This window comes from Peromyscus maniculatus, chromosome 3 (genome assembly GCF_049852395.1).
Source record: "Peromyscus maniculatus bairdii isolate BWxNUB_F1_BW_parent chromosome 3, HU_Pman_BW_mat_3.1, whole genome shotgun sequence".
In the NCBI taxonomy this organism is placed as follows: Eukaryota; Metazoa; Chordata; class Mammalia; order Rodentia; family Cricetidae; genus Peromyscus; species Peromyscus maniculatus.
In genome coordinates this window covers 18255267-18276321 of record NC_134854.1, presented here as the reverse complement: position 1 = coordinate 18276321, position 21055 = coordinate 18255267, and the positions used below count along the sequence as shown (strand labels likewise).

Below are 21055 nucleotides of genomic sequence, written 5' to 3'. Positions count from 1 at the left end.
TGCAGGTAGTAAAGAAAGCAAAGATCCCCGCTTCATGTAGAGTTTACAATTAAATGTTTACGCTGACATTAGTGTTTGGTCTAGCACTATCCACAATAGCTAAATTAGGAAACCAATTTAGATGTTAAACAACACAGAAATGGGTAAAGAAAATGTGGTATACACACGTAATTGAACTCTTTTGGCCATAAGGAATGAAGTTATATCATTTGAAAAAAAAAAAAAAATTTATTGTGAGCCTACCATTTAAGAGTTGAGTCATCTCTCCAGCCCCAAATTTTTTAAAAATGGAAGCAGCTAGGCCAGCAAGATGGCTCAGTGGCTAAAGGTGGTGGGCACACAAGCCTGGCGATCTGAGTTTGATTCCTGGAACCCGTATAAAGGTGGAAGGAGAAGACCAACTCCACAAAGGTATCCTCTGACCACCATATGAAGTAACTCATAAATAAATATTTTTAAATGGATACAATGGGAGAGAATGAGATAAAGAGAATTAAGATAGTCTTCAAGAGACAAACATATGTTTTCTCTTGTTCATGTTCCTAGACAATCCTGTATGCACATATGACTTCAAAGTAGAAGCACAACTATCTGTGGGAACTCCTGGATGGGAGAGAGGAGGATTATGGGAAGGGAAATATGCCAACATATAATATATACTTGTATGAAAATGTCTTTATATTACACAGTACCACATATACAATTAATAATTTTACTAAAGAAAATAAATCAATAAATATCTGTGTCATAAGTATTTTGTATTTTTTAACCAATTACATATTTGTGCATTTTAAGATAGGAATATTAACTACATTGTCACTTGAATCACACACCAAAGTTTCTAAACTTTGTATTTTGCTTAAAATAATAGGAAACGAAAAAAAGACCAGTAAGGGAAGAGCAGACAGAGTTGGTTTTGTAAGAGAATGGCAAATAAAAGCTTTTCTACGAGACAGTGTCCAAAGTTTTCTTTGCATGAACTCCAGATGTGAGAGCACACGTACTATGTCATAGTAACACTTGGAAGCTTAATGTACTGAGGTCACAACAACCACCATGTTCTCACAACTCCAAAAGAAGAAAGAAGTATTTTACATCTGTAGTTACACTTAGAGCTGAGCTATTTGAATTAAGAATTATATTAGATCTAAACTTTACATGACTCCCTGTTTATCATTGCTTTTGCTAATTACAGTCAGAAGAGAATGTATCACTCATGACTGAAACTCAACACTTGAGATGATCTTATCAGTTGCTATTCTAATATAAATAATATAATGATATGCTTAGAGCTTGACAGATAACTCATGATTGACATGAGGTCTCTAGCTTTTGCATACATCTCTCTTTACATCTATTTTATTATTCCCTGCAAGTTCAAACATGAATGTTGTATTTACATCATTTCTCTCCCACCTTCTCTTCCCCAATGGCTCAAGTGCCCTCTACCACTTCTAAAATTCATGACCTTTTAATTATGTATGTGTGTGCGCATGTATGTGTGTATGGCAACTTTCACTCCCCACTGCTCTTTATGGTCTGATCAACTTCTAGTAACTTCTATCACCAACTTCAGTGCCACTCCTAATCACCAAGACCTTTAAAGTAAACAAATTACTAGTGAGGAGTAAGGCAGCTTCTGCTAGCTAGAACCTGGCAGTGAGGCTACAGGGCTGAACAGGAGTTCACAGACCACAAACACCAGACAGTGTTATGGGCCATAGAGAAGTAAGAGTGCTCTGTCATCATGTCTGAACACAGACAAACTAATAATAATAAAAAATGTTCAAATCTCAACAAATGGTTAGACATCTCATATATTGTCTAAATTTGGGTGCTTCTACTATTTATTTAAATTTGACCAGTCACAACTCATCCACAACCATTTTCCCACAACTTCTAGAGGAGAGTAATAAAATACTCAACCATAAGATTCTCTCCCCTCCCTAGAGCATCCAATCCAAAGCCAGCTTGTGTTTTTGTGAATGTGCCTCAAACCACCTAACACAAGCTCAAATCCTATGGAAACCTTAGTCTTGTACCCTTGTCCTGAGTTGGTACTGGTTTCCACCAGCATGGGTCTTCCTCACTGCAATGAGTCTATAACCTTTGCCTAATATTAGGCAAACTCTGAAGGTCTCTGCTTTTAAAGGACAGCAAAGCTAGATTTTTTTTTTTAGAATAAAATTTGCTTGTTTATAATTTTTTACTTGGTGTTACCTTTACAATTTTAGGTATCTTTCATTCAAGTATAGTCTTAAACATTTCTTTTTTTTCATATTTTTTTTATTTATTTTACAATACTATTCAGTTCTACATAATAGCCACAGATTCCCTTGTTCTCTCCCTTCCTGCCCCCCTCCCCTTCCCCCCAGCACACCCCCCATCCCCCCCTCCTCCAGATCAAGATCTCCCCCGAGGACTGGGATCGACCTGATAGACTCAGTCCAGGCAGGTCCAGTCCCCTCCTCCCAGATTGAGCCAAGCGTCCCTACATAAGTCCCAGGTTGCAAACAGCTAACTCATGCAACGAGCCCAGGACCTGGTACCACTGCCTAGATGCCTCCAAAACAGATCAAGCCAATCGACTGTCTCGCCTATTCAGAGGGCCTGATCCAGTTGGGGGCCCCTCAGCCTTTGGTTCATAGTTCATGTGTTTCCATTCATTTGGTTATTTGTCCCTGTGCTTTATCCAACCTTGGTTTCAACAATTCTCACTCATATACACCCTCCTCTTTCTCACTAATTAGACTCCCAGAGTTCCACCAGGGGCCTAGCCGTGGATGTCTGCATCCAGATTCCTCAGTCCTTGGATGTGGTTTATGGCACAACTATTAGGGTGTTTGGCCATCCCATCACCAGAGTAGTGAGATGGCTCAGCAGTTAAGAGTAGTTTTCTTAAACAAGTTCCCTTACTCTAGCTTCATTTTAAGGATAATAATTTTGAATGAGAGCCCAAGGATGTAATGATAGATTCATAGGTGCATAGATACATATTCATGTAATATATTATAGTCAATGTTTTTTTTTTTTTTGGTTTTTTTTTTGTTTTTTTTTTGAGACAGGGTTTCTCTGTGTAGTTTTGCGCCTTTCCTGGAACTCACTTGGTAGACCAGGCTGGCCTCGAACTCACAGAGATCCGCCTAGCTCTGCCTCCCGGGTGCTGGGATTAAAGGCATGCGCCACCACCGCCCGGCTAGTCAATGTTTTTTTAATTTTTGAGATCATAATATAATTGCATTGTTTCTCCTTCCATCAATATACGCACTCCATCAATATACTTTCAACAATTGTGTTCTTTATCAAGAAATATCTTTTGCTAATGTCTGGTTTCAAAGATGTATTGCTGATAAAAGAATGCACTGAAAGTTAGAACTCAGTAAGTGAGGAATTATTTGAAATATAAATGTGAATTTTCACATCATAATTCATCCTGCATAGTAAAATACCTCAAACTTACTAGTTTATAGTTACTAGATACCTGTGTGGGATGGTTATCTTATATGCAACCCAAATTGTACATGAATAAGGAGCAATGTCAAAAATAATTTTACTTTATGATGGCTTCCATCATATACTTCATATGCAATACCTTATCCCCTTTGATTGATAGGCCTTGTGATCCTTGTGGGCCAATTGGTCCTTCAGAACCCTTTTCACCCTAAAAGCAAATTGGAAAGGTATCAGTATACAAAGAAAACTAAGACTTTTAAAAGAGTTTATATTATAGTTTCTTCAAATCAAGCGTCCAAACTCACTGCTTATTCAAAATTAGTAAATCTAACTTTGAGATTTGCAACTCAGAAAAAAAATGGGTTGTTTTTAACATTTAAACAGGAATGAGTCTGTCCAAGAAAGCACGTACACCGCATCACTCAAGCTAAAAAAGAGCTAAATTCCAATCCCATCAGAGAACCAATCAATCAATGACAACAAGCCTCTTTTCCTTACTAATGATGAAAATGGATCCATGGTGATAAGGAAAATTTGTCTCTCCTGTGAACTAATGCTTGCTGGAGTTCGATTACTGAATCAATGTTTGAATTTACAAAAATTCACTAAAAATGTAAGGTTATAAGGATTCATGGAAAATCTTGAATAAGCTATGAGAATCACTTGTTCTGCCCTGATATTAATATCTATAAAGTCTTAGTACCCTCTGCCTTTATGAGGAAATGAAGCCACATGAATCAGTCAGAAATGAAATTCAGTTAATCCATTCCTTAGAACCAAGAGTAAAAACTAAGACTGTTTTCTAAATAATAGGGAAATACAACTGCATTCCTCTCCATAGTCATATGTGTTGGTTAGCTTTAATTCTCAACTTGACACAATGTAGAATCACCCAGGAAAAGTCTCAATGAAAGATTGTCTACATTGGAATGTCTTGTTGGCATGTCTGGGGCCGGGGGGGGGGGGGGGGTTGTCTTGAGTCGGTTAATTGACATGGGAAGACACAGCCTTCTGCAAGTGGCACCAGTCCCTGAGGAGTGAACTGCGGATGAGTGGAGAAACAGAACTGAACATGCGCAGGTAAGCAAGTGACTGTGCGTGCATCCATTCTCTCCTTGTTCTTGATTGAGGGTAGGGTGGGACCAGCTCTCTCAAGCTCCTGCTGCTGTGACTTCCTTACTATAATGGACCCTAAACTAAGCTAAAGTAAGCTTCATCCTATAAGTTGCTCTTTATCAAGTTATTTTATCACAGAAACAGAAATAAAACTGAAACATCATTTAACTACTTATTTCCTATACCATTGCAAATTAGCTATCTATTGACATTCCTATTAGTCCGCCCAGTGGGAAAATAAAGTGTTCTGACTAAGTTTTGCCCAGAATGCAACCTTGTATACTTGATCCTAAAGCATCACTGAGGATACTAGGTCCTTTCTTTGATAAGTCAGAAGCCAATACAGTGCCCTGGGTTATTATTATTACTATTCCAGAATGTAGCATATGTATGGGTAATGATTTGCCTGCATGTAAGTCTGTGCACCACGTGTATTCCTGATGCCATCAGAGGCCAGAAGAGGGCATCAGATCCCCTGGAACTGGCGTTACATGTGGTCATGAATCCTCATGCAAGTGCTAGGAATCAAACCTGGGTCCTCTGGAAGGGCAGCTAGTACTCTTAATTACTGTGCAATCTCTCAAGCACCCCATTGTATCACTTTTATACAGTATAAAATATGTTGGGCATGCCATTAAGGCATGCCCTGGAATATTGTACTTTCCAGTATCTTAGTATTTAGCATAATATTCTCACCCCCTCCTCTGCTTTAACACACAGAGATATGCTGTGGGATGGTCTGTATGTCAAATGCTCTGATTGGTCAATAAAGAAAACACTGATTGGCCAGTGGCCAGGCAGGAAGTATAGGTGGGACTAACAGGAGAGTTGAGAGAACAGGAAGGTGGGAGGAGACACTGCCAGCCGCTGCCATGACAAGCAGCATGTGAAGATGCTGGTAAGTCACAAGCCATGTGGCAAAGTATAGATTTATGGAAATGGATTAATTTAAGCTCTAAGAACAGTTAGCAAGAATCCTGCCACAGCCATACAGTTTGTAAGCAATATAAGTCTCTGTGTTTACTTGGTTGGGTCTGAGCGGCTGTGGGACTGGAGGGTTGCAAAGATTTGTCCTGACTGTGGGCAAGGCAGGAAAACTCTAGCTACAGAGATTTAAAGAGAAATATTCTGGCTATTTGAATTTTCCAGATTACTTGGGTGAGACATAAATAGAAATCTACTAGGTACCAAAGTATTAAAGAAACTATACATAACTTTTGAAATATAGTAATAAATTGCATTTGATCTGCCTTCTTAAGAGTGATCCTTCGAATAGTCACCTTAAGGTGACTTAAGGTCACCTTATCCCACATATTATTTCCAGTCTATAATAAATTTAACAAGGACAACTTTTAAAATTTAACCCATCACTCACAATTTAGTGTCTATTGCTTTAGTTAACTGCTTTCCCCTCTTGAAACGTGGGTTTCTCATGGGTACCAAATGTTTATCATGGTAGAGAGATGCTCTAAGCTCTTAAGAGTATCTCTTAGTAAGATGAGTAAGATGGTAAGAATGAGATGCTTAGAGAATGGAGCTGTAGCTGAGAGCTCAGACCTCAGTGACTTGAAAGAAAGGCACATGTAGGGGTTCTTAGACACTTGGGGAGCAGCATATGATTCTCAGGATTGTGTGTAACCTCAACATGTATGTTTCAGAGAGAGACTTTAGAAATGAAGAAAGATTTCAAACATGTCTCTGAGTCTGAAATTTTGTGGATAGAGCCCAAAGTACCTTCGAAATTTGTTTTCTATGTGGCTGCTGGCAGATATGCTGTAGACTGAAGACCAAGAGTTGGCCAACCACAGACCACTAATCAGACCCCACTGCCTACTTCTGTTAACATGGTTTTATTAGTCAGCCACATGCCATTATTTATACATTGTTTTGGCTATTTTCAGACTACCATAGAGCTGAGTCATTGCAACAGTTTTCAGGGACTCATAAAGCTTGAAGTACCTGCCATTTTGGACCTCTACAGAAAGAATGGCCAACATAGAGGGTAGAGGAAAACAGTAGGAAACCTGTTTTCCCAACTCCAGGTCAGCAGTGGGTCTTTCAGAATGTCTTGTTCTTTCTTTGTGATAAAGTTACTCTTCTTATGATGTTGACAGCAATACTATTAAAACCGAGGTGTTAGACTCTCTTTCTTATCTAGGTTAGTAAAACAAAGCTGTGAGACAAGGGTTGCCATAGCTACACTCAGAAACTTAGTTTCTGGACCCAAAAGAAATGCATGTAGCTTTAGTGCCTATAAACTAAGATAATTTTCTAATTAATACACAGTAATTGCACAAAATGCAAGTCTGCTGATTACTTACTTTATAATTATAAATTTCATGCTTATGTGCTTTCATGTTATAGGGAAATTTGCATATTCTTTTACTTAGTAGGGTGAAAATGGCCAGGAGAACACTTGGCTTGTAACAGTTTGTAATTCATGGCTGTGTAAAACAAGGTACTTTTTCCACTGGTTCAGAAGCTTTTGTTACCTTTGGTCCTGGAAATCCTTCTCCTGGTGGGCCCCTCTCTCCTTGTGCTCCCTCAGGACCACGGGGACCCTGGTTAGGGTAGGAGAGAGTGGGGGAAGAGAACAGGGATGAGGATGGGAGGTGATAAAATGAGGGGGGAAACACCAGAAGAGAATGGTCAGTTTCAGTTCTTACAGACATGGTGATGATGTAGCCCCACTCCATTTTTAGTAAGAATCCTTCTAATGCAATCCATACTGATGAGCTGTAAGGGCCTGTGAGTAACAGGATCCTCACTGCATTCAATATTCCTTTTCTCTGAAAGGCATAAGAGCCTCTAGCTGTCTTCAAATTAGAAGAAAATGGAAACAAAAAATGCTTCAGTGTTGTTGGTTGTTTTTGCTCTTTCTCTTTTGGCTTTTTACTCTTTGGTGAGGCCACCACCCAGCTCCCAAATAAATCACACATGAAAGCTTATTCTTAATTATAAATGCCCAGCCTTAGCTTGGCTTGTTTCTTACCAGCCTTTCTTAACTTTAAAGTATCCCATCTACCTTTTGTCTCTGGGCTTTTTTCCTTTTCTTCTGTATATCTTACTTTTATTCTTACTCCATGGCTGGCTGGATAGCGGGATGACTGGCCCTTAGCATCCTCCTCTCCTTGATCTCTTGCTCTTTCTTCTTTTCCTCATATATTTCTCCTTCTATTTATTCTCTCTGCCTGCCAGCCTCCTTATCCTTACTCCTGCCTCACTATTGACCATTCAGCTCTTTATTAGAACATCAGGTGTTTTAGATAGGCAAAGTAACACAACTTCACAGAGTTAAACAAATGCAACATAAAAGAATGCAACACATCTTTGCATCATTAAACTAATGTTCCACAGTGCAAACAAATGCAACACATCTTACAATAATAGTCTACAACACCTCAGAATATAGGTAAGAAAACACATCCCATGAGACAAGAAATCCAGGACTCTGTGGTCAGGAGAAGGATACAAAGAGACTTACTTGCTTGAGTAAACATTTGGAGAGCCTGGGAAAAGCCCGTGGAGACAGGCCCATGAGAAGCATGACTACTGTTTCCAATTTCTGACCTGACAAACTTCAGTTATTTTTGGAGCTGGGTGAACTCACAGACAATTTTGTTCATAAATTCTATATCTTCCTAAGATCACTAATTGGGGGACATGGTGTTTAGTCTCGATGGTTTTAAGAAATCCTCATAGCTTCTCTCAGAAAGGCACTGGGAGTGGTAAGGAAGGAAACAGTGCAGTGTAAAGTAGGCTGCCAAAAAAACTCACTCATTGAAAACTGAAAGAAAAAACAGCTTTGCATCAACACTAGGCATTTTATTTTAATGTGTGTGTATGTGTATGGGGGAGGGTGTCCCCTGGAGCTGGAATTACAGGCACTTGTGACAGCATCTGTCATGGGTGCTAAGAATTGAACTTGAGTCCCCACAAGAGCAATACATGCTCTTAATTGCTGAGCCATCTCTTCAGCTCTCCCCCTTACTTTCTGAGGCATGTTCTCTCACTGAACCTGGAGCTGATTGTTTCTGTCTACACTGGCTAGCCAGTGAGCCTCAGGATCTGCCTGTCTCTACCCCAACAGTACAGAGGTTACAGACGTGCATCACCGTGGTACAGTGTGCTGGCTTTAGAGCTTGTGGACAATTCAGTGGACTGCTATCTCAGGCCAACTCCCTTGGCCAGGGAACTCTATCAATCCATCTATTAGAGGAAATAGCTTAAATTGTGTTCCAAAATTTTCTCCTTTTCTATTCATTCCCTTACCCCCGAAGAGGAGGGAAACTTTCTGACCTTTGAAAATTCCTATTATGGGGACTGAGAGATGGTCTTGGTCAAGAGAACTGGCTTCTCTTCCAAAAGACCTGGTTTGATTCCCACCATCCACATGATGTCTCACAACTGTCTGTAATTCCAGTTTCAAGAAATCCAGCACTTTTCTTCTGGTCTCCTTGGACATCATCACATGGTACATAGACATACATGCAGCCAATATAGATAAAAAATAAATAAAAATTAAAATATTTCTAGTTTTGGACACTGAGGAGATGACCAGAGGGTAAAGTCATTGCTGGACAATCACGAGCTCAGATCTCCAGCATACATGCCAAAAGCTTTAGAGACGTTTTCTGCACAAGAATGGCAGCAGGACAGGACTCAGCATGATGTGCCTCACTCATTCTAATGTTAGAAAACAATGAACAAGCTGTGTAACAGGGCATGCCCTTAACCCCAGCACGTGGGAGACTGGGGCAAGTGGAACTCTGTAAGTTCAAAACCAGCCTGGTCTATATAGCTAGGACTACATAGAAAAACCCTGTCTCAAAAACAAACAAACAAAACAAATATAAACCTGATTTTATCCCAGTCTTAAACACAGTTTTGCTTTTTCTTAATATTGCGTATTTTAAAAGTTGGTCTTTATTATTTATGCATAGCCTACTTAGTAAAGACTTAATTAAAAGAAAAAGCTAACATGGAATTTAATTTAAATTGCAATGCTTATGGGAAAACTAGCTTTTAACTCCAAACCCTTAATCAAAAGTCTACTATCTATGACAGTTTGCTCTAATGGCCGAGCAATTAATTAGAGAAAAAATTAAAATGAGCATAAAAACTAGATTGTAAACTAAACTGAGAAGTGCCAAGCTAATATTACACAATTTAACAAAAGTATTAACAATTTACTCCCCACTAATGATATAACAAACAAAAAAAACCCCAAAATTACATTAAATAAGAGGAATGTGTGTATTGATTTCACTTATTCATTCAACAAACATTGACCAAATTTAATTGTTTCTCTATTGGTGTGATAAAACACCATTTCCAAAAGGATCTTGGAGAGGAAAGGGTTTATTTGGTTTGCAAATTACAGTCCATCATCCAGGAAAGCTGTGGTGTCAGCTCAAGGAGAAACTGGAAGGCAGAAACGGAAGCAGAAATCCTGGTGCTTACTGGCTCATCTCCTCTGCCTTTCTTATGTATCTTAGACCCCCCTGTGTAGGGATGGCACCACCCATGGTGGTCTGGGTGCTCCCACATCAATTAGCAATGGAGAAAATGGCATCTGTAACTCACTCTGATCTTCTGAACGCCAAAGGACTTGGGCAGTGCCGCGTCTGTAGCGCTGCCATCCACAGCACACACAGATGATCGATTAGGCTCAGGGCAGCTCCACTCCACATCTGGCACTGTCCTCGGCGGTCATCCCACTGCCCTGCCATCTCCAATATGCGAGGGAGGGTCTGCACTGTAGCTGAGGCTTCACCTTCACCGATGGCCTCTCCAGACTTCTTCAGAGCTCCAGTTCTGCCAACCAGTACCACAGCTCAGCTTCTTCCACGACCCGACCCTTCAATCCTGGGGCTTCCACAGCAATCGAGGTTGTACTTCAACCAATAACCTCCTAACCTCAGGAACTCCAACCCTGCCACGTGGTGCCAGGCCTCCGGCTCTCTCCATGACCCCTTCACTTCTTAGGTCTCTGCTACAGAGCTTTGTAGTCAAGTTGACAAGGGGTTAACTGTGCTAGTTAATTCTTGTCAACTTGATACAAACTAGAGTCACTTATGAAGAGAAACTTCAACTGGGGATTGCCTCCATCAGATTGGACGGTGGGCATATCTTCAGGGTGGTTTTTATTTATTATTATTAGTTGTTGATATGAGTGGGCCCTGTCCACTGGGGATGGTGCCACCACTGGGCAGGTGGTCCTAAGCTGTATAAGAAAGCATTCTGAGCAAGACATGGAGAGCAAGCCAGTAGGCAGCTTTCCCTCCATGGCCTCTGCTTCAGTTCCTGTTACCAGGTTTCTGTTTGAACTTACACCGTGGATGGCTTCTCTCAATGATGAACTATAACCTCCCACCTCCACCTCTGCCAAGTTTCTCCGGGAATGGTATTTTATCACAGCAACTCCAGAATAGCATTTTATCACAACAGCAGAATGCTAATTAATAATCAAATATCCAGTTGGTAAAATGAACTGTGCTGGGGTCCAGGAATAACAGACAGACCCACTCCTGGTCTTGGGGAGTAAACAGTCTTTTATGATAGTTAAAAGCTGATTTCAGGGACTTTTAGATTGAGGTACAACAGTAAGTTGTTGTACTACATGTTAACAATGTGAGCTCAAATAAGTAGTTTAGTCTTTCTAATGCTAAACTTAGTACTTAATGCTAAGTACTAATCACCTAGTACATACATTCTAGGGTTGACTAAAAGAGGGGGATTTGAGTCCCACAACTACTGCATCTGTCCTTTGCTGGAAGTCTGCCCATAATCCAGTCTCTGGGGGATTGGCTTACATTGAACAGTGTGGAGAGAGGAACACTGAGCACAACCAACATCAGTCCCCTTTCCTTCCTCTCTGCATTTCTAGAACATGCCAGCTGAGGTGAAAGCAAGCATATTGGCACTCTAAGTAACTCTTGATTCCAAGCCCTGAGGACAGAGCTAATCCTCATGGGCACAGAGTTAGGTGATTTCCAAACCAGTGAACCAAGGATTAATCAGCACAAGCTGAAGTGATAGTCTAGACTGTTGGTACACTCTTAGGTCCTTGAGCTAAGCGGAAATGAAGGAAGGTGGTTATTAACCAGAGGAGAGAAATAACAGGTGCTTGGACTAGAAGAATGATGCTTTCGACTTACTAGGCAGTGCAAACTACCATTTTACAAAACGCTTATTTGCAAATGGTTATGCATCATTTTTATTTTTATATTTTAGTATAAATTGTTATTGATTTTTTGGAAATTTCACATAATGCACCCCATCACATTCACTTCCCAGTCCTCCCAGGTCCACCCCGACCCTTGTGACCTCCCCGAAAACAAATAGAGGAGTTCATTTTTATTATATAATTTTAATTTGTGTGTGTGTGTGTTTGTTTAGATAAGATCTCATGTGGCCCAGACCCACTTTGAAACCCTGGAGCCGAGGATGACCCTGAACTCCTGAACTTCCTGCCTTAAGCCCCTTAGTGCTGAGATACAGTCTGAACCACCACAGTGTAGTGCTGGGAATTGAACCCAGGGCCTTCTGCATGCCAGGTAAGCATTCTGTCAACTGAGCCACTACAGCCTCAGACCTGTGTATCATCCTTTAAAGATACAAAGGCTTCCACAAATAATTTCACTGTCTTTTGTAAAAGCCATGCAGCAATTGCAACCATGACAGACTTATTTGGCTTTTACCAAATATATGTATAATACAGGAACATAATTAGTACAGTCTCATCAGTGAGAAGCTTTATGGATACATTAACAATAGAATAAAAAATGATGGTTCATTATATTTATAATATAACTTCCCTTAATAAAATCAAGCATTAGTGTGCATAGTAAAAATTGGCCATTATCTTCCAACAGTGTCTTCTATTTTATTTTTAACTTCAAAGTAATTGGAGTTCTACTTCAGAGTATACTTTTTAGTGAAAGTACTCTGAATAACCTTGCACACACGGAGAAATTACCTGGAGACTCTTGGCCAATTTACTTTTTATGAATTAGTTATAGTTACTGGATAAGCACCACACTAGTGTAATTACATGGAGACTGGGGCTGACAGTTCAGAGCTAGGTATCGGAGCTCAAATGCTACCTCAGCTATCAGTACACTTGTGTCACTGGGACACCAAGAGTCCCACTAACCGCAAGGTCACTCGAATGATCAGGCAAAGAGGCAAAAACAAAGCAACTTCCACAGAATCCTTCCCAATCTTCTTGCTACTTCTAAATAACTACAAAACTCACATGGTTGGTTTTTTATTATTATCATCATTATGACATAACATTTTTGTACTGGGCTTTTCCTCACATTCGTTATGATCCTCCTTTCCAGCTACAAACCATCAGAGTGTCAGTATAATCTGCATAACTGTAGCTTGGAAAACAAGAGTGGCATGTTCTGACAGCACCGTGACAGTGTTCTGACGACAAACAGAAGGACAAGGAATATAACATTTCCTCTTAAGTGAATCATAAAGACATAACTGAGCCCAGAAAACAGCGACAATCTCAGGGCTCAAAAATAAGAGGTGCACTCTATAGAAGCCAGGAAGCTGCTGTTGTGGCCACAAAAACAGGAGAAGAGGACTCCCCTGTCCCTGAGGCACTGGGTAGGTGTTAGGCACTGTGAAAGCTGATAAATCGCTATTAGAGTTAATGAGAATTTCTTTAAGTTCTTTTTTTTTTTTTTTTGGTTTTTCGAGACAGGGTTTCTCTGTGTAGCTTTGCGCCTTTCCTGGAACTCACTTGGTAGCCCAGGCTGGCTTCGAACTCACAAAGATCCACCTGCCTCTGCCTCCCGAGTACTCCTGATGTTCATTTCCTTTAAATGAGCAAATCACTTTAGGGATGCCCAGGCTTCCCAGAACAAAGGGACTGCCAATCAAACAGCCATCCTCACTACCCTTATGTCACCACAGCCATCACTTAAGGACATCTTGAGAGAATTACACAGTGATTCCCCCCTGGCTCCTGAAGGCACAGCCTTGGCCAGGACCATTTGAAATAGTTTGTGTCAGCCTCCATGGACCTAGATGACCCTGTAGCCGTTTCTCCCTAGGTCACAAGGGGAGAGCAGATGGACTTCTGTGACTTGTGCTAAAGAAGCATAAGTGTGATTGATGCAAGAAGCACAAGCCTTCATTTGCATTTGGCGTATGACGTCACTGGATAAGGGATAAATTATTAAGAAATTGTAAACATATTGCAAACATTTCAAAGTGCACAGTTGTTGGTGGTAGAAAGTGGAATTAAAATGTAATGCAGGTTTCCGTCACTGTTAAGAAGATAAGGGCCACTGGGCAGTGGTTGTGGATGTTTTTAATCCCAGCACTTGGGAGGCAGGCAAATCTCTATGAGTTCAAGGCCAGCCTGGTCTACAGAGAGAATTCCAGGACAGCCAGGGCTACACAGAGAAACCCTGTCTCAAAACCCACCCACCCACCCAGAAAAAGAAGAATATAAGGGCCAGGGAGAAGGCTTAGTACATAAAGAGGATTACTGCCAAGTCATTTGAGTTCAATTCCCCAGAACCCATGATGAAAGTAGAGAACTAACCCTTATGTGTGCCACGGCACATGAGTGTCCCCCCAACATGCATGCCTGCATACACACAAATAACAAATAAAATAAAAGTTCAAAATGGAAAACAAAATAATGTAATTGGAAATTAATACTGTAATAGAAAATAAAAATATGTAAGCCGAAGACTAAGCTTACTGCTAATATACTTTCACTCAAAACAGCTACTAAAAATGCACTTCCTAAAAAAAAGAAAGAAAGAGCTCAGGCAAGGGGAAATGGTGAAAGTCTGGGGACATAGCTCAGCTAGTGGAGTACTTGCCTAGGATCCATGAAGCCCAGGGCTCAACACTCAGCACCACAAAAAAGGAAGGTGGGATGGACGTTTCAGTCCAGCACTCCAGAGGTAGAGACAGGAAAATCAGAAAGTCAAGGTCATGCTTGGCTATGTAAAAGGCTTGAGGCAAGCCTGGACTACATGAGACCCTGTCTAAAATATAAGAGTTAAAAAAGAAAGGAGAGAGAGAGAGAGAGAGAGAGAGAGAGAGAGAGAGAGAGAGAGAGAGAACAAACGAGAGAAGCTATCGTAAACGAGACTGTTAAAGATATGGGTAAAACCAAATAAATGTTAATGGAAAAAATACTGTAACAAAAATAATTTAGAGTGAAATAATGTAGAGTGAAATGATGTAGAACAATGCTAATAAGGGATAAATATCTAGACTCTATTAAGAAGTCAAATTGGAGAACTAGAGACATGACTGCAGTTAGAGATCTTTCTACTCTAGCAGAAAACCCCAATTCAGGTCCCAACACCCACATTGGGGCAGCTCACAACCACCTGCAACTCCAGCTCCAGGGGATCCAATGCCCTCCTCAGGCCCCTTGAGCCCTGAAATAATATGCAACACACACACACACACACACACACACACACACACACACACACACACACACACACACACAGTCATATAAAACAAAACCTCAGACAATATACTGCTGTTTCGTTCACAGGTACTGCAAAGAAACACATTTCTGTTAGTGATTATATGAGGTCATATGTACTACAAAACCACACAGGGAGGCTACTGCTGCGGCTGGCTGCTTTAGCTTCTGCCTCAGTGAGTCAGTGACAGTTCTTTGCTGAGAATAAAGATTACTTGAGAAGTTAACAAAGATCCTCATAACGGAAGAGTCATGTTTTATTCATTTCCTCTGCAGATCTCTCTTGACAGAATCCTTTTTTCCCTTTCCAACAATAGCAAACTTCAAAGCTGCAGAAGGTGGAAGCCGTGAATAAAATAGGCTTGATCTTGGTCCCACCACCAATCCTAACTTTAGAGCCTTCTCAAGGATTACGTAATGAGAAGATCCTCAGCCTCATTCCAGTCCCATTGTTCTCAGGGCTACAGTGATGTCAACCACCATGTATAGACAGTAGGCCTAATCCAGATCTGTCACCTCCTAGAAAACTTTGACACATGAGCACTCTTTTTCCTTTGCCAAGCTGATTAATCTTACAAAAGATTACAGGGAGAGAAGACCAGTTGAAAAGATCACACATACATATTATATGTCTTAGTTAGGGTTCCTATTGCTGTGAAAAGACACCATGACCACAGCAACTTTTATAAAGTAAAACATTTAATTGGGGCTAGCTCCCTCACAGTTTCAGAGGTTCAGCCCATTATCATCATGATGGGGAACATGATGGTATGCAGGCAGATGTGGTGCTGGAAAGGCAGATGAGAGTCCTACATTTTGCAGGCAACAGGAAATCGACTGAAACACTGGGCAGTATCCTGAGCATAGGAAACTTCAAAGCCTGCCCCTACAGTGACACACACTTCCTCCAACAAGGCCACAACCACTCCAACAAAGCTACACCTTCTAATAGTGCCACTCCCTATGAGATTATGGGGACCAATTATATTCAAACTACCATACCATGTATATAGTCTTATTTCATGGATGAACAGTAATGTGGATCTGGTTCTTACATACTTCTGTTATTAAAGTATCTTTTAACACAAAAACATACAAAACAGAGTCACTTGGCCATTTATTTTTACCAGAATGGACACATAAAGATTATATTTTCAACTGTTTTTTGTACTTACTGGCTGTCCCGGTTCACCAATTCCAATCGGTCCCGGGGCTCCTGTTCTTCCTTCCTGGCCCCTTTCTCCCTGAGACAGGAAGAGCAGAGTTACATGGTGAGTTTTTAAATAAGTAATAAGATGTTAGAAAATGTGCTGGCAATTTCAACAGGGAGAAATAGCAAAAGAGCCAAACTTTTCATGTTCAAGAGCAACAACAACATACTTAGAGGAGGCGAATGGGCTTGAACATGAATTGAAACAAACAAATTGCCCTAAAACGTTCACCAGCCCTTGTCTAAGTTCAACCCAGTGTCTCCAGCACTTACAAATGATAGTGTAGCAATGGGGGAGAGGAACTGCGGTTGTTTCTGAGATGGCCAAGGTAAGAAGTGAGCTATTCCCTGCCACTCTCCTAAATGCCGCTCCTTTCTTGTCCCCACACCCACTACCCATTTCCCTCTCCTTAAGCTCTGTTGCAGACTTGATCTCCTTGGGAAGAATCTTCCTCCAGGAATTTGCCATATAAGCTCCACCTACCCTGGAGTCTTTATGTTGTTAACTGCTGAAATGCTGTGTACGGCAGCATTTGACTACCTTCTAAGCACACTGAATAGAACTGCACCCTTTTGGTTCTGATTTAAAGCCTTATTGTCTAGGCCATAAAGTCCATGTAAAATCAGTATGTCCCTCTGCTCTCTCATATGTTCTGTGTGACACAGAGCACCCCAGGATGCTCCCTCCCTTCGCAGTTCCTTACGAATTTCCCTGCCAGCATTGATTTACTCAGTGTGTTGGGCCTCTAGGCTCTGCTCATGTAACGTGAGCAGGTGGTAGTTTACACATTCAGATGCTACACTTCCCAATAGTATATTTGCACATTAGTGTTTAAAGCCCAAGAAACCATGTGTGCATTATGAGAGCTGAGTGTTTGGACAAGCAAAGTTTTCATTCCAACCAAAGCGAAATGTGTCTTGGTTATTCTTATGGTAACTGTCCGAGACCATGATGCTGCAGTGTCCAAAGGCCCAAAATGTACATCACTGCTGCAGAAAATGACTGAACAGGGTCTACACTTCACTTTCCCAGCCCAGTAATAAGTTCAATAGTCATCTATAGACAATGAAGCAAGTATCATTACCTTCACACCTTGCTGTCCAATACCGGGGACTCCTGGGGGACCATAAGGACCAGGAGGACCTGGTTCACCCTAAAGTGAAACAGACAGGAATGTTCAGCTCAGTGGTATTTGTTGAGCAGCTCTTTGGTGTACAAGGTTGTAATGGCAGCTCTGTGACCAACAGCAAAGCCTACTACACAGACCCTGTCCTCAGTTATCTATAGTTTTTAAATAACATTTAAAAATATTGCAAATCATAATAAAAATAAACATAATATTCCTTGACCCCTCTGGCTCCTACAATCCTTCCTCCCTCTCTTCAGAAGGATTCCCTGAGTTCAGCCTAATGTTTGGCTGAGGATCTCTGTATCTGTTTCCATCAGTCACTGGATGAAGGCTCTCTGAGGACAACTGAGATGGCCAGTTCAGGCTACATATCCACCATTGCTAGGAATCTTAGCTAGGGTCATCCTTGTAGATTTGTGGGAGTTCCCCTTGCCTTCCCTCCCCTTCTACCTGATCCTGAAAAGTGCCCTCCCACCACCACCCTTGCCTCCAGTCATCTAAGGACTGTAGGAGCCAGAGAGGTCAAAGATCAAGAAAACTCACAGAAAAAACTAACCTAGCTCATAGGAACTCACAGAGTCTGAACCAACAACCAGGGAGCCTGCATGGGACTGACCTAAGCCTTCTACATACATATGACAGTTGTGTACCTTGGTCTCTCTGAGAGACTCCTAACAATGGGAGTAGGAGCTGTCCTTAATGCTTTGTCTGGCTCTTGGAAATCTATTCCTTATACTAGATTGCTTTGCCCTGCCTAAATATATGGGGAGGTGCTTAATCTTACTGAAACTTGTATCTTAAAACATACATATAAAAATTTTAAATTAATTACTTATTACTTTGATTAATATTGGTATGTTTTCAAGTTTTTATACACACACATGACCCTTTAATTTATGCTAAGGAATAATTCTACCCACTCTCATGTTTAAGGTCAGGCTTTAGCCATATTAAAGATTTCTCTTCTTGTTTGCAAGAGGTAAAGTTAGACATACACTGAGACCAAACTTTGCTCAAGTTAAGGAAAATTTTACTAGTTTTGATTTTCCCCCCAGAGACCTATGACTTTGGAGGGGACAGACAGAAACCAAAGGAATGTTATGCTGGTGTGGAAGAACATGGCTTTAGAGAAGTCTGTTGACTTTGACCAACTGGAAAAAGAAAAAGAACAAGAAAAGTCAACTTCCCAAAACATATGCCCAGATGCAAAATTAATTAAAACACAGGAAATCTGTATAAATATCAGGGTCAGAGTTCATGACACTTTGGCATTTGGGTGATGGCATTCACAGCTGGCTGCTGTGCGTGCTGTGGAGAAAACCCAGTCTGGCAGGTCAATCAAGTGAATTTCTTCCTTTTAAAATTCTACAGTTGCTCCCGCATTCTCCAAATGTTCTGCAACAGGCAGCTAAAGGCCATTCTTATTTGACACATTCTTGTCCATGCAATTTCTCTCTCTTTCTCTTCATATCAGACATAGAAGTTCATACCAAATTTGAATCTGTTTTCTTAACCTCAAAATATAAGCCGTGGCTAGAAAAGACTCAGCCTCTTGGAGATGCAAATCTCCTCTCTCTGAAGAGCATTTTCTTGCAGTTTCTTTCACTTTCCACCCAGGTCGGAATGCCCATGTGTGTTATACGAGCCCCATATGGGTAGCTGGTCCCATCAGTCCATAAAGGGACACCATATACTTGCCTTGTGGAGGACCATGAAGTAAACACAGAGAAGTTTAAGACACAGTTCTTGTTTATTTTTTAAATCTAACAGGGGCATTTTCTCTGAAGAAGGCAAACTCTTGACTCCCTCCCACCCCCACCCCAAGTCAGCACCTAGGAAAAATACTAAACACAAGGCTGGGTGTGTACTTGGGTTGTTTTGGTTTTGTTGAATGTTTTATTACATTTGTTTATTATTTGTTTATTTATTTATTTTACTGGGAGTGTATATGTGGGTTCCCATGCCATGGTACACAGATGGAGGTCAGAGGACAACATTCAAGAGTTGGTTCTTACCTTCCACCATGTGAGTCCCTGGGGTTGAACTTAGATTACAAGTATTAACAGCAAGCACCTCGACCCACTCAGCCCTCTTGCTCTTTTGTTTTATTTTATTTTATTTATTATTTATTTTGAGAAGGTTAAAAAAAGATGCACGGAGATATCTGGAATGAAGCTATTTTAAAATCATAACAATAGTAGAATATTGACCACTTTTTATTTTCTGCTACATTTCAATAATTAACAAGTCCTACCAAATAGCAAAGATATTCACTTAAAATGCACATAGCTAGTTTTTCCAAGATAAAGTCTTTCTATTAATATTGGTGTAAGATAACCTACTCTATTAAAAAATACCAGCTATCAAGAAAAAGGTTAATCACTCCATGAGAAAACATGTTAAAAATTTTAAAGCAGCCTTAATATTTTAAACATATTATTTATTGGGATTTTTTTAAGCTAAATGCCTTATTTCAGAAGATAATTTAAGAAGCTAATGTGTTAATGGTGTCCTCAGGTTACCATTTTGTTTTATTTTGTTTTGTTTTGTTTTGTTTTGTTTTGTTTTGTTTTGTTTTGTTTTGTTTTGTTTTGTTTTGTTTTGTTTTGTTTTGGGAGACAGGGCTTCTCTCTGTAACAGCTCTGGCTGTCCTGGAACTTGTTTTGTTGACCAGGCTGGCCTCAAACTTACAGAGATCCACCTGCCTCTGCCTCCTAAGTGCTAGGATTAAAGGAGTGTGCCACCACTGGCTCTCAAGTCAATTTTTTTTTTTGATTTATCGAGACAGGGTTTCTCTGTGTAGCTTTGCGCCTTCCCTGGAGCTCACTCCGTAGACCAGGCTGGCCTCAAACTCACAAAGATCCACCTGCCTCTGCCTCCCAAATGCTGGAATTAAAGGCGTACGCTACCACCGCCCGGTTAATTTTTATAATTTTTTAGAAATTAAGGTGTTATTTAGCTAATCTTTTTTAAAAACATATTTTTCTTTAAGTTTTGCTTCTTTAAATTTAAAATACCAATTTTAGGAAAATATTAAAATGCAATAATAACATAAAACCTTAAGCTCACTTGCTCTATCTTGTTCTTTTTAAATACAGCTTTGTTTCATAACAGGTCAGAAGCCACTTGCACTAACCATTTGGGGGAAATTTGAGTTGCCGTTAGTGTGGAAGCTTTGCCCTACTCAGTGTTTATCTATAAGTTTGATATTGGAAACAAACCACTGCCCAGGTTTTCAAGAAAGTTTCTTCTAACTACTGACAACTGGTTTGGTGGTTACCATGAAAAGCATGACCCAAGAACATCAAGAAGAGAAGAAGCCATTCCTGCTGTGGGATGTCTTTCTGTATGCTGTGAATATGTGTTGATCTGATTGGTTGATAAATAGAGCTGCATTGGCCTATGGCAGGGCAGGATAAGGTTAGGCCGTACATTTCAAGTGGAGAGAAAGGAGAAGAAAGGAGAGTGGGGAGATGCTATGGCTACGAGCTGCTGTCAGAAGAATCAAGATGTGAAAATACTGGTAAGTCATAAGTCACATGACAATGCATGGACTAATAGAAATGGGCAGAGTTAAGTTGTAAGAACTAGCTATCACGAAGCCTGAGCCATTAGGCCATACAGTTTGTAAGTAATAGAAGCCTCTGTGTGTTTGCTTTGGGTCCC

The 21055-nt window shown here is 40.5% G+C and overlaps 1 protein-coding gene across 1 annotated transcript in view; it reads right to left on the bottom strand.

The window, feature by feature from the left end:
- The window catches only part of Col28a1 (collagen type XXVIII alpha 1 chain), a 164635-nt gene that overhangs the window by 105337 nt on the left and 38243 nt on the right, over nt 1-21055 (bottom strand). The window contains exons 12-15 of the mRNA XM_006986901.4: nt 17345-17413; nt 16225-16293; nt 7062-7130; nt 3593-3661 (exon numbers count right to left, since the gene is read on the bottom strand). Coding sequence (XP_006986963.1) covers nt 3593-3661; nt 7062-7130; nt 16225-16293; nt 17345-17413 — 276 coding nt within the window. The remainder of the gene's footprint in view (nt 1-3592; nt 3662-7061; nt 7131-16224; nt 16294-17344; nt 17414-21055) is intronic.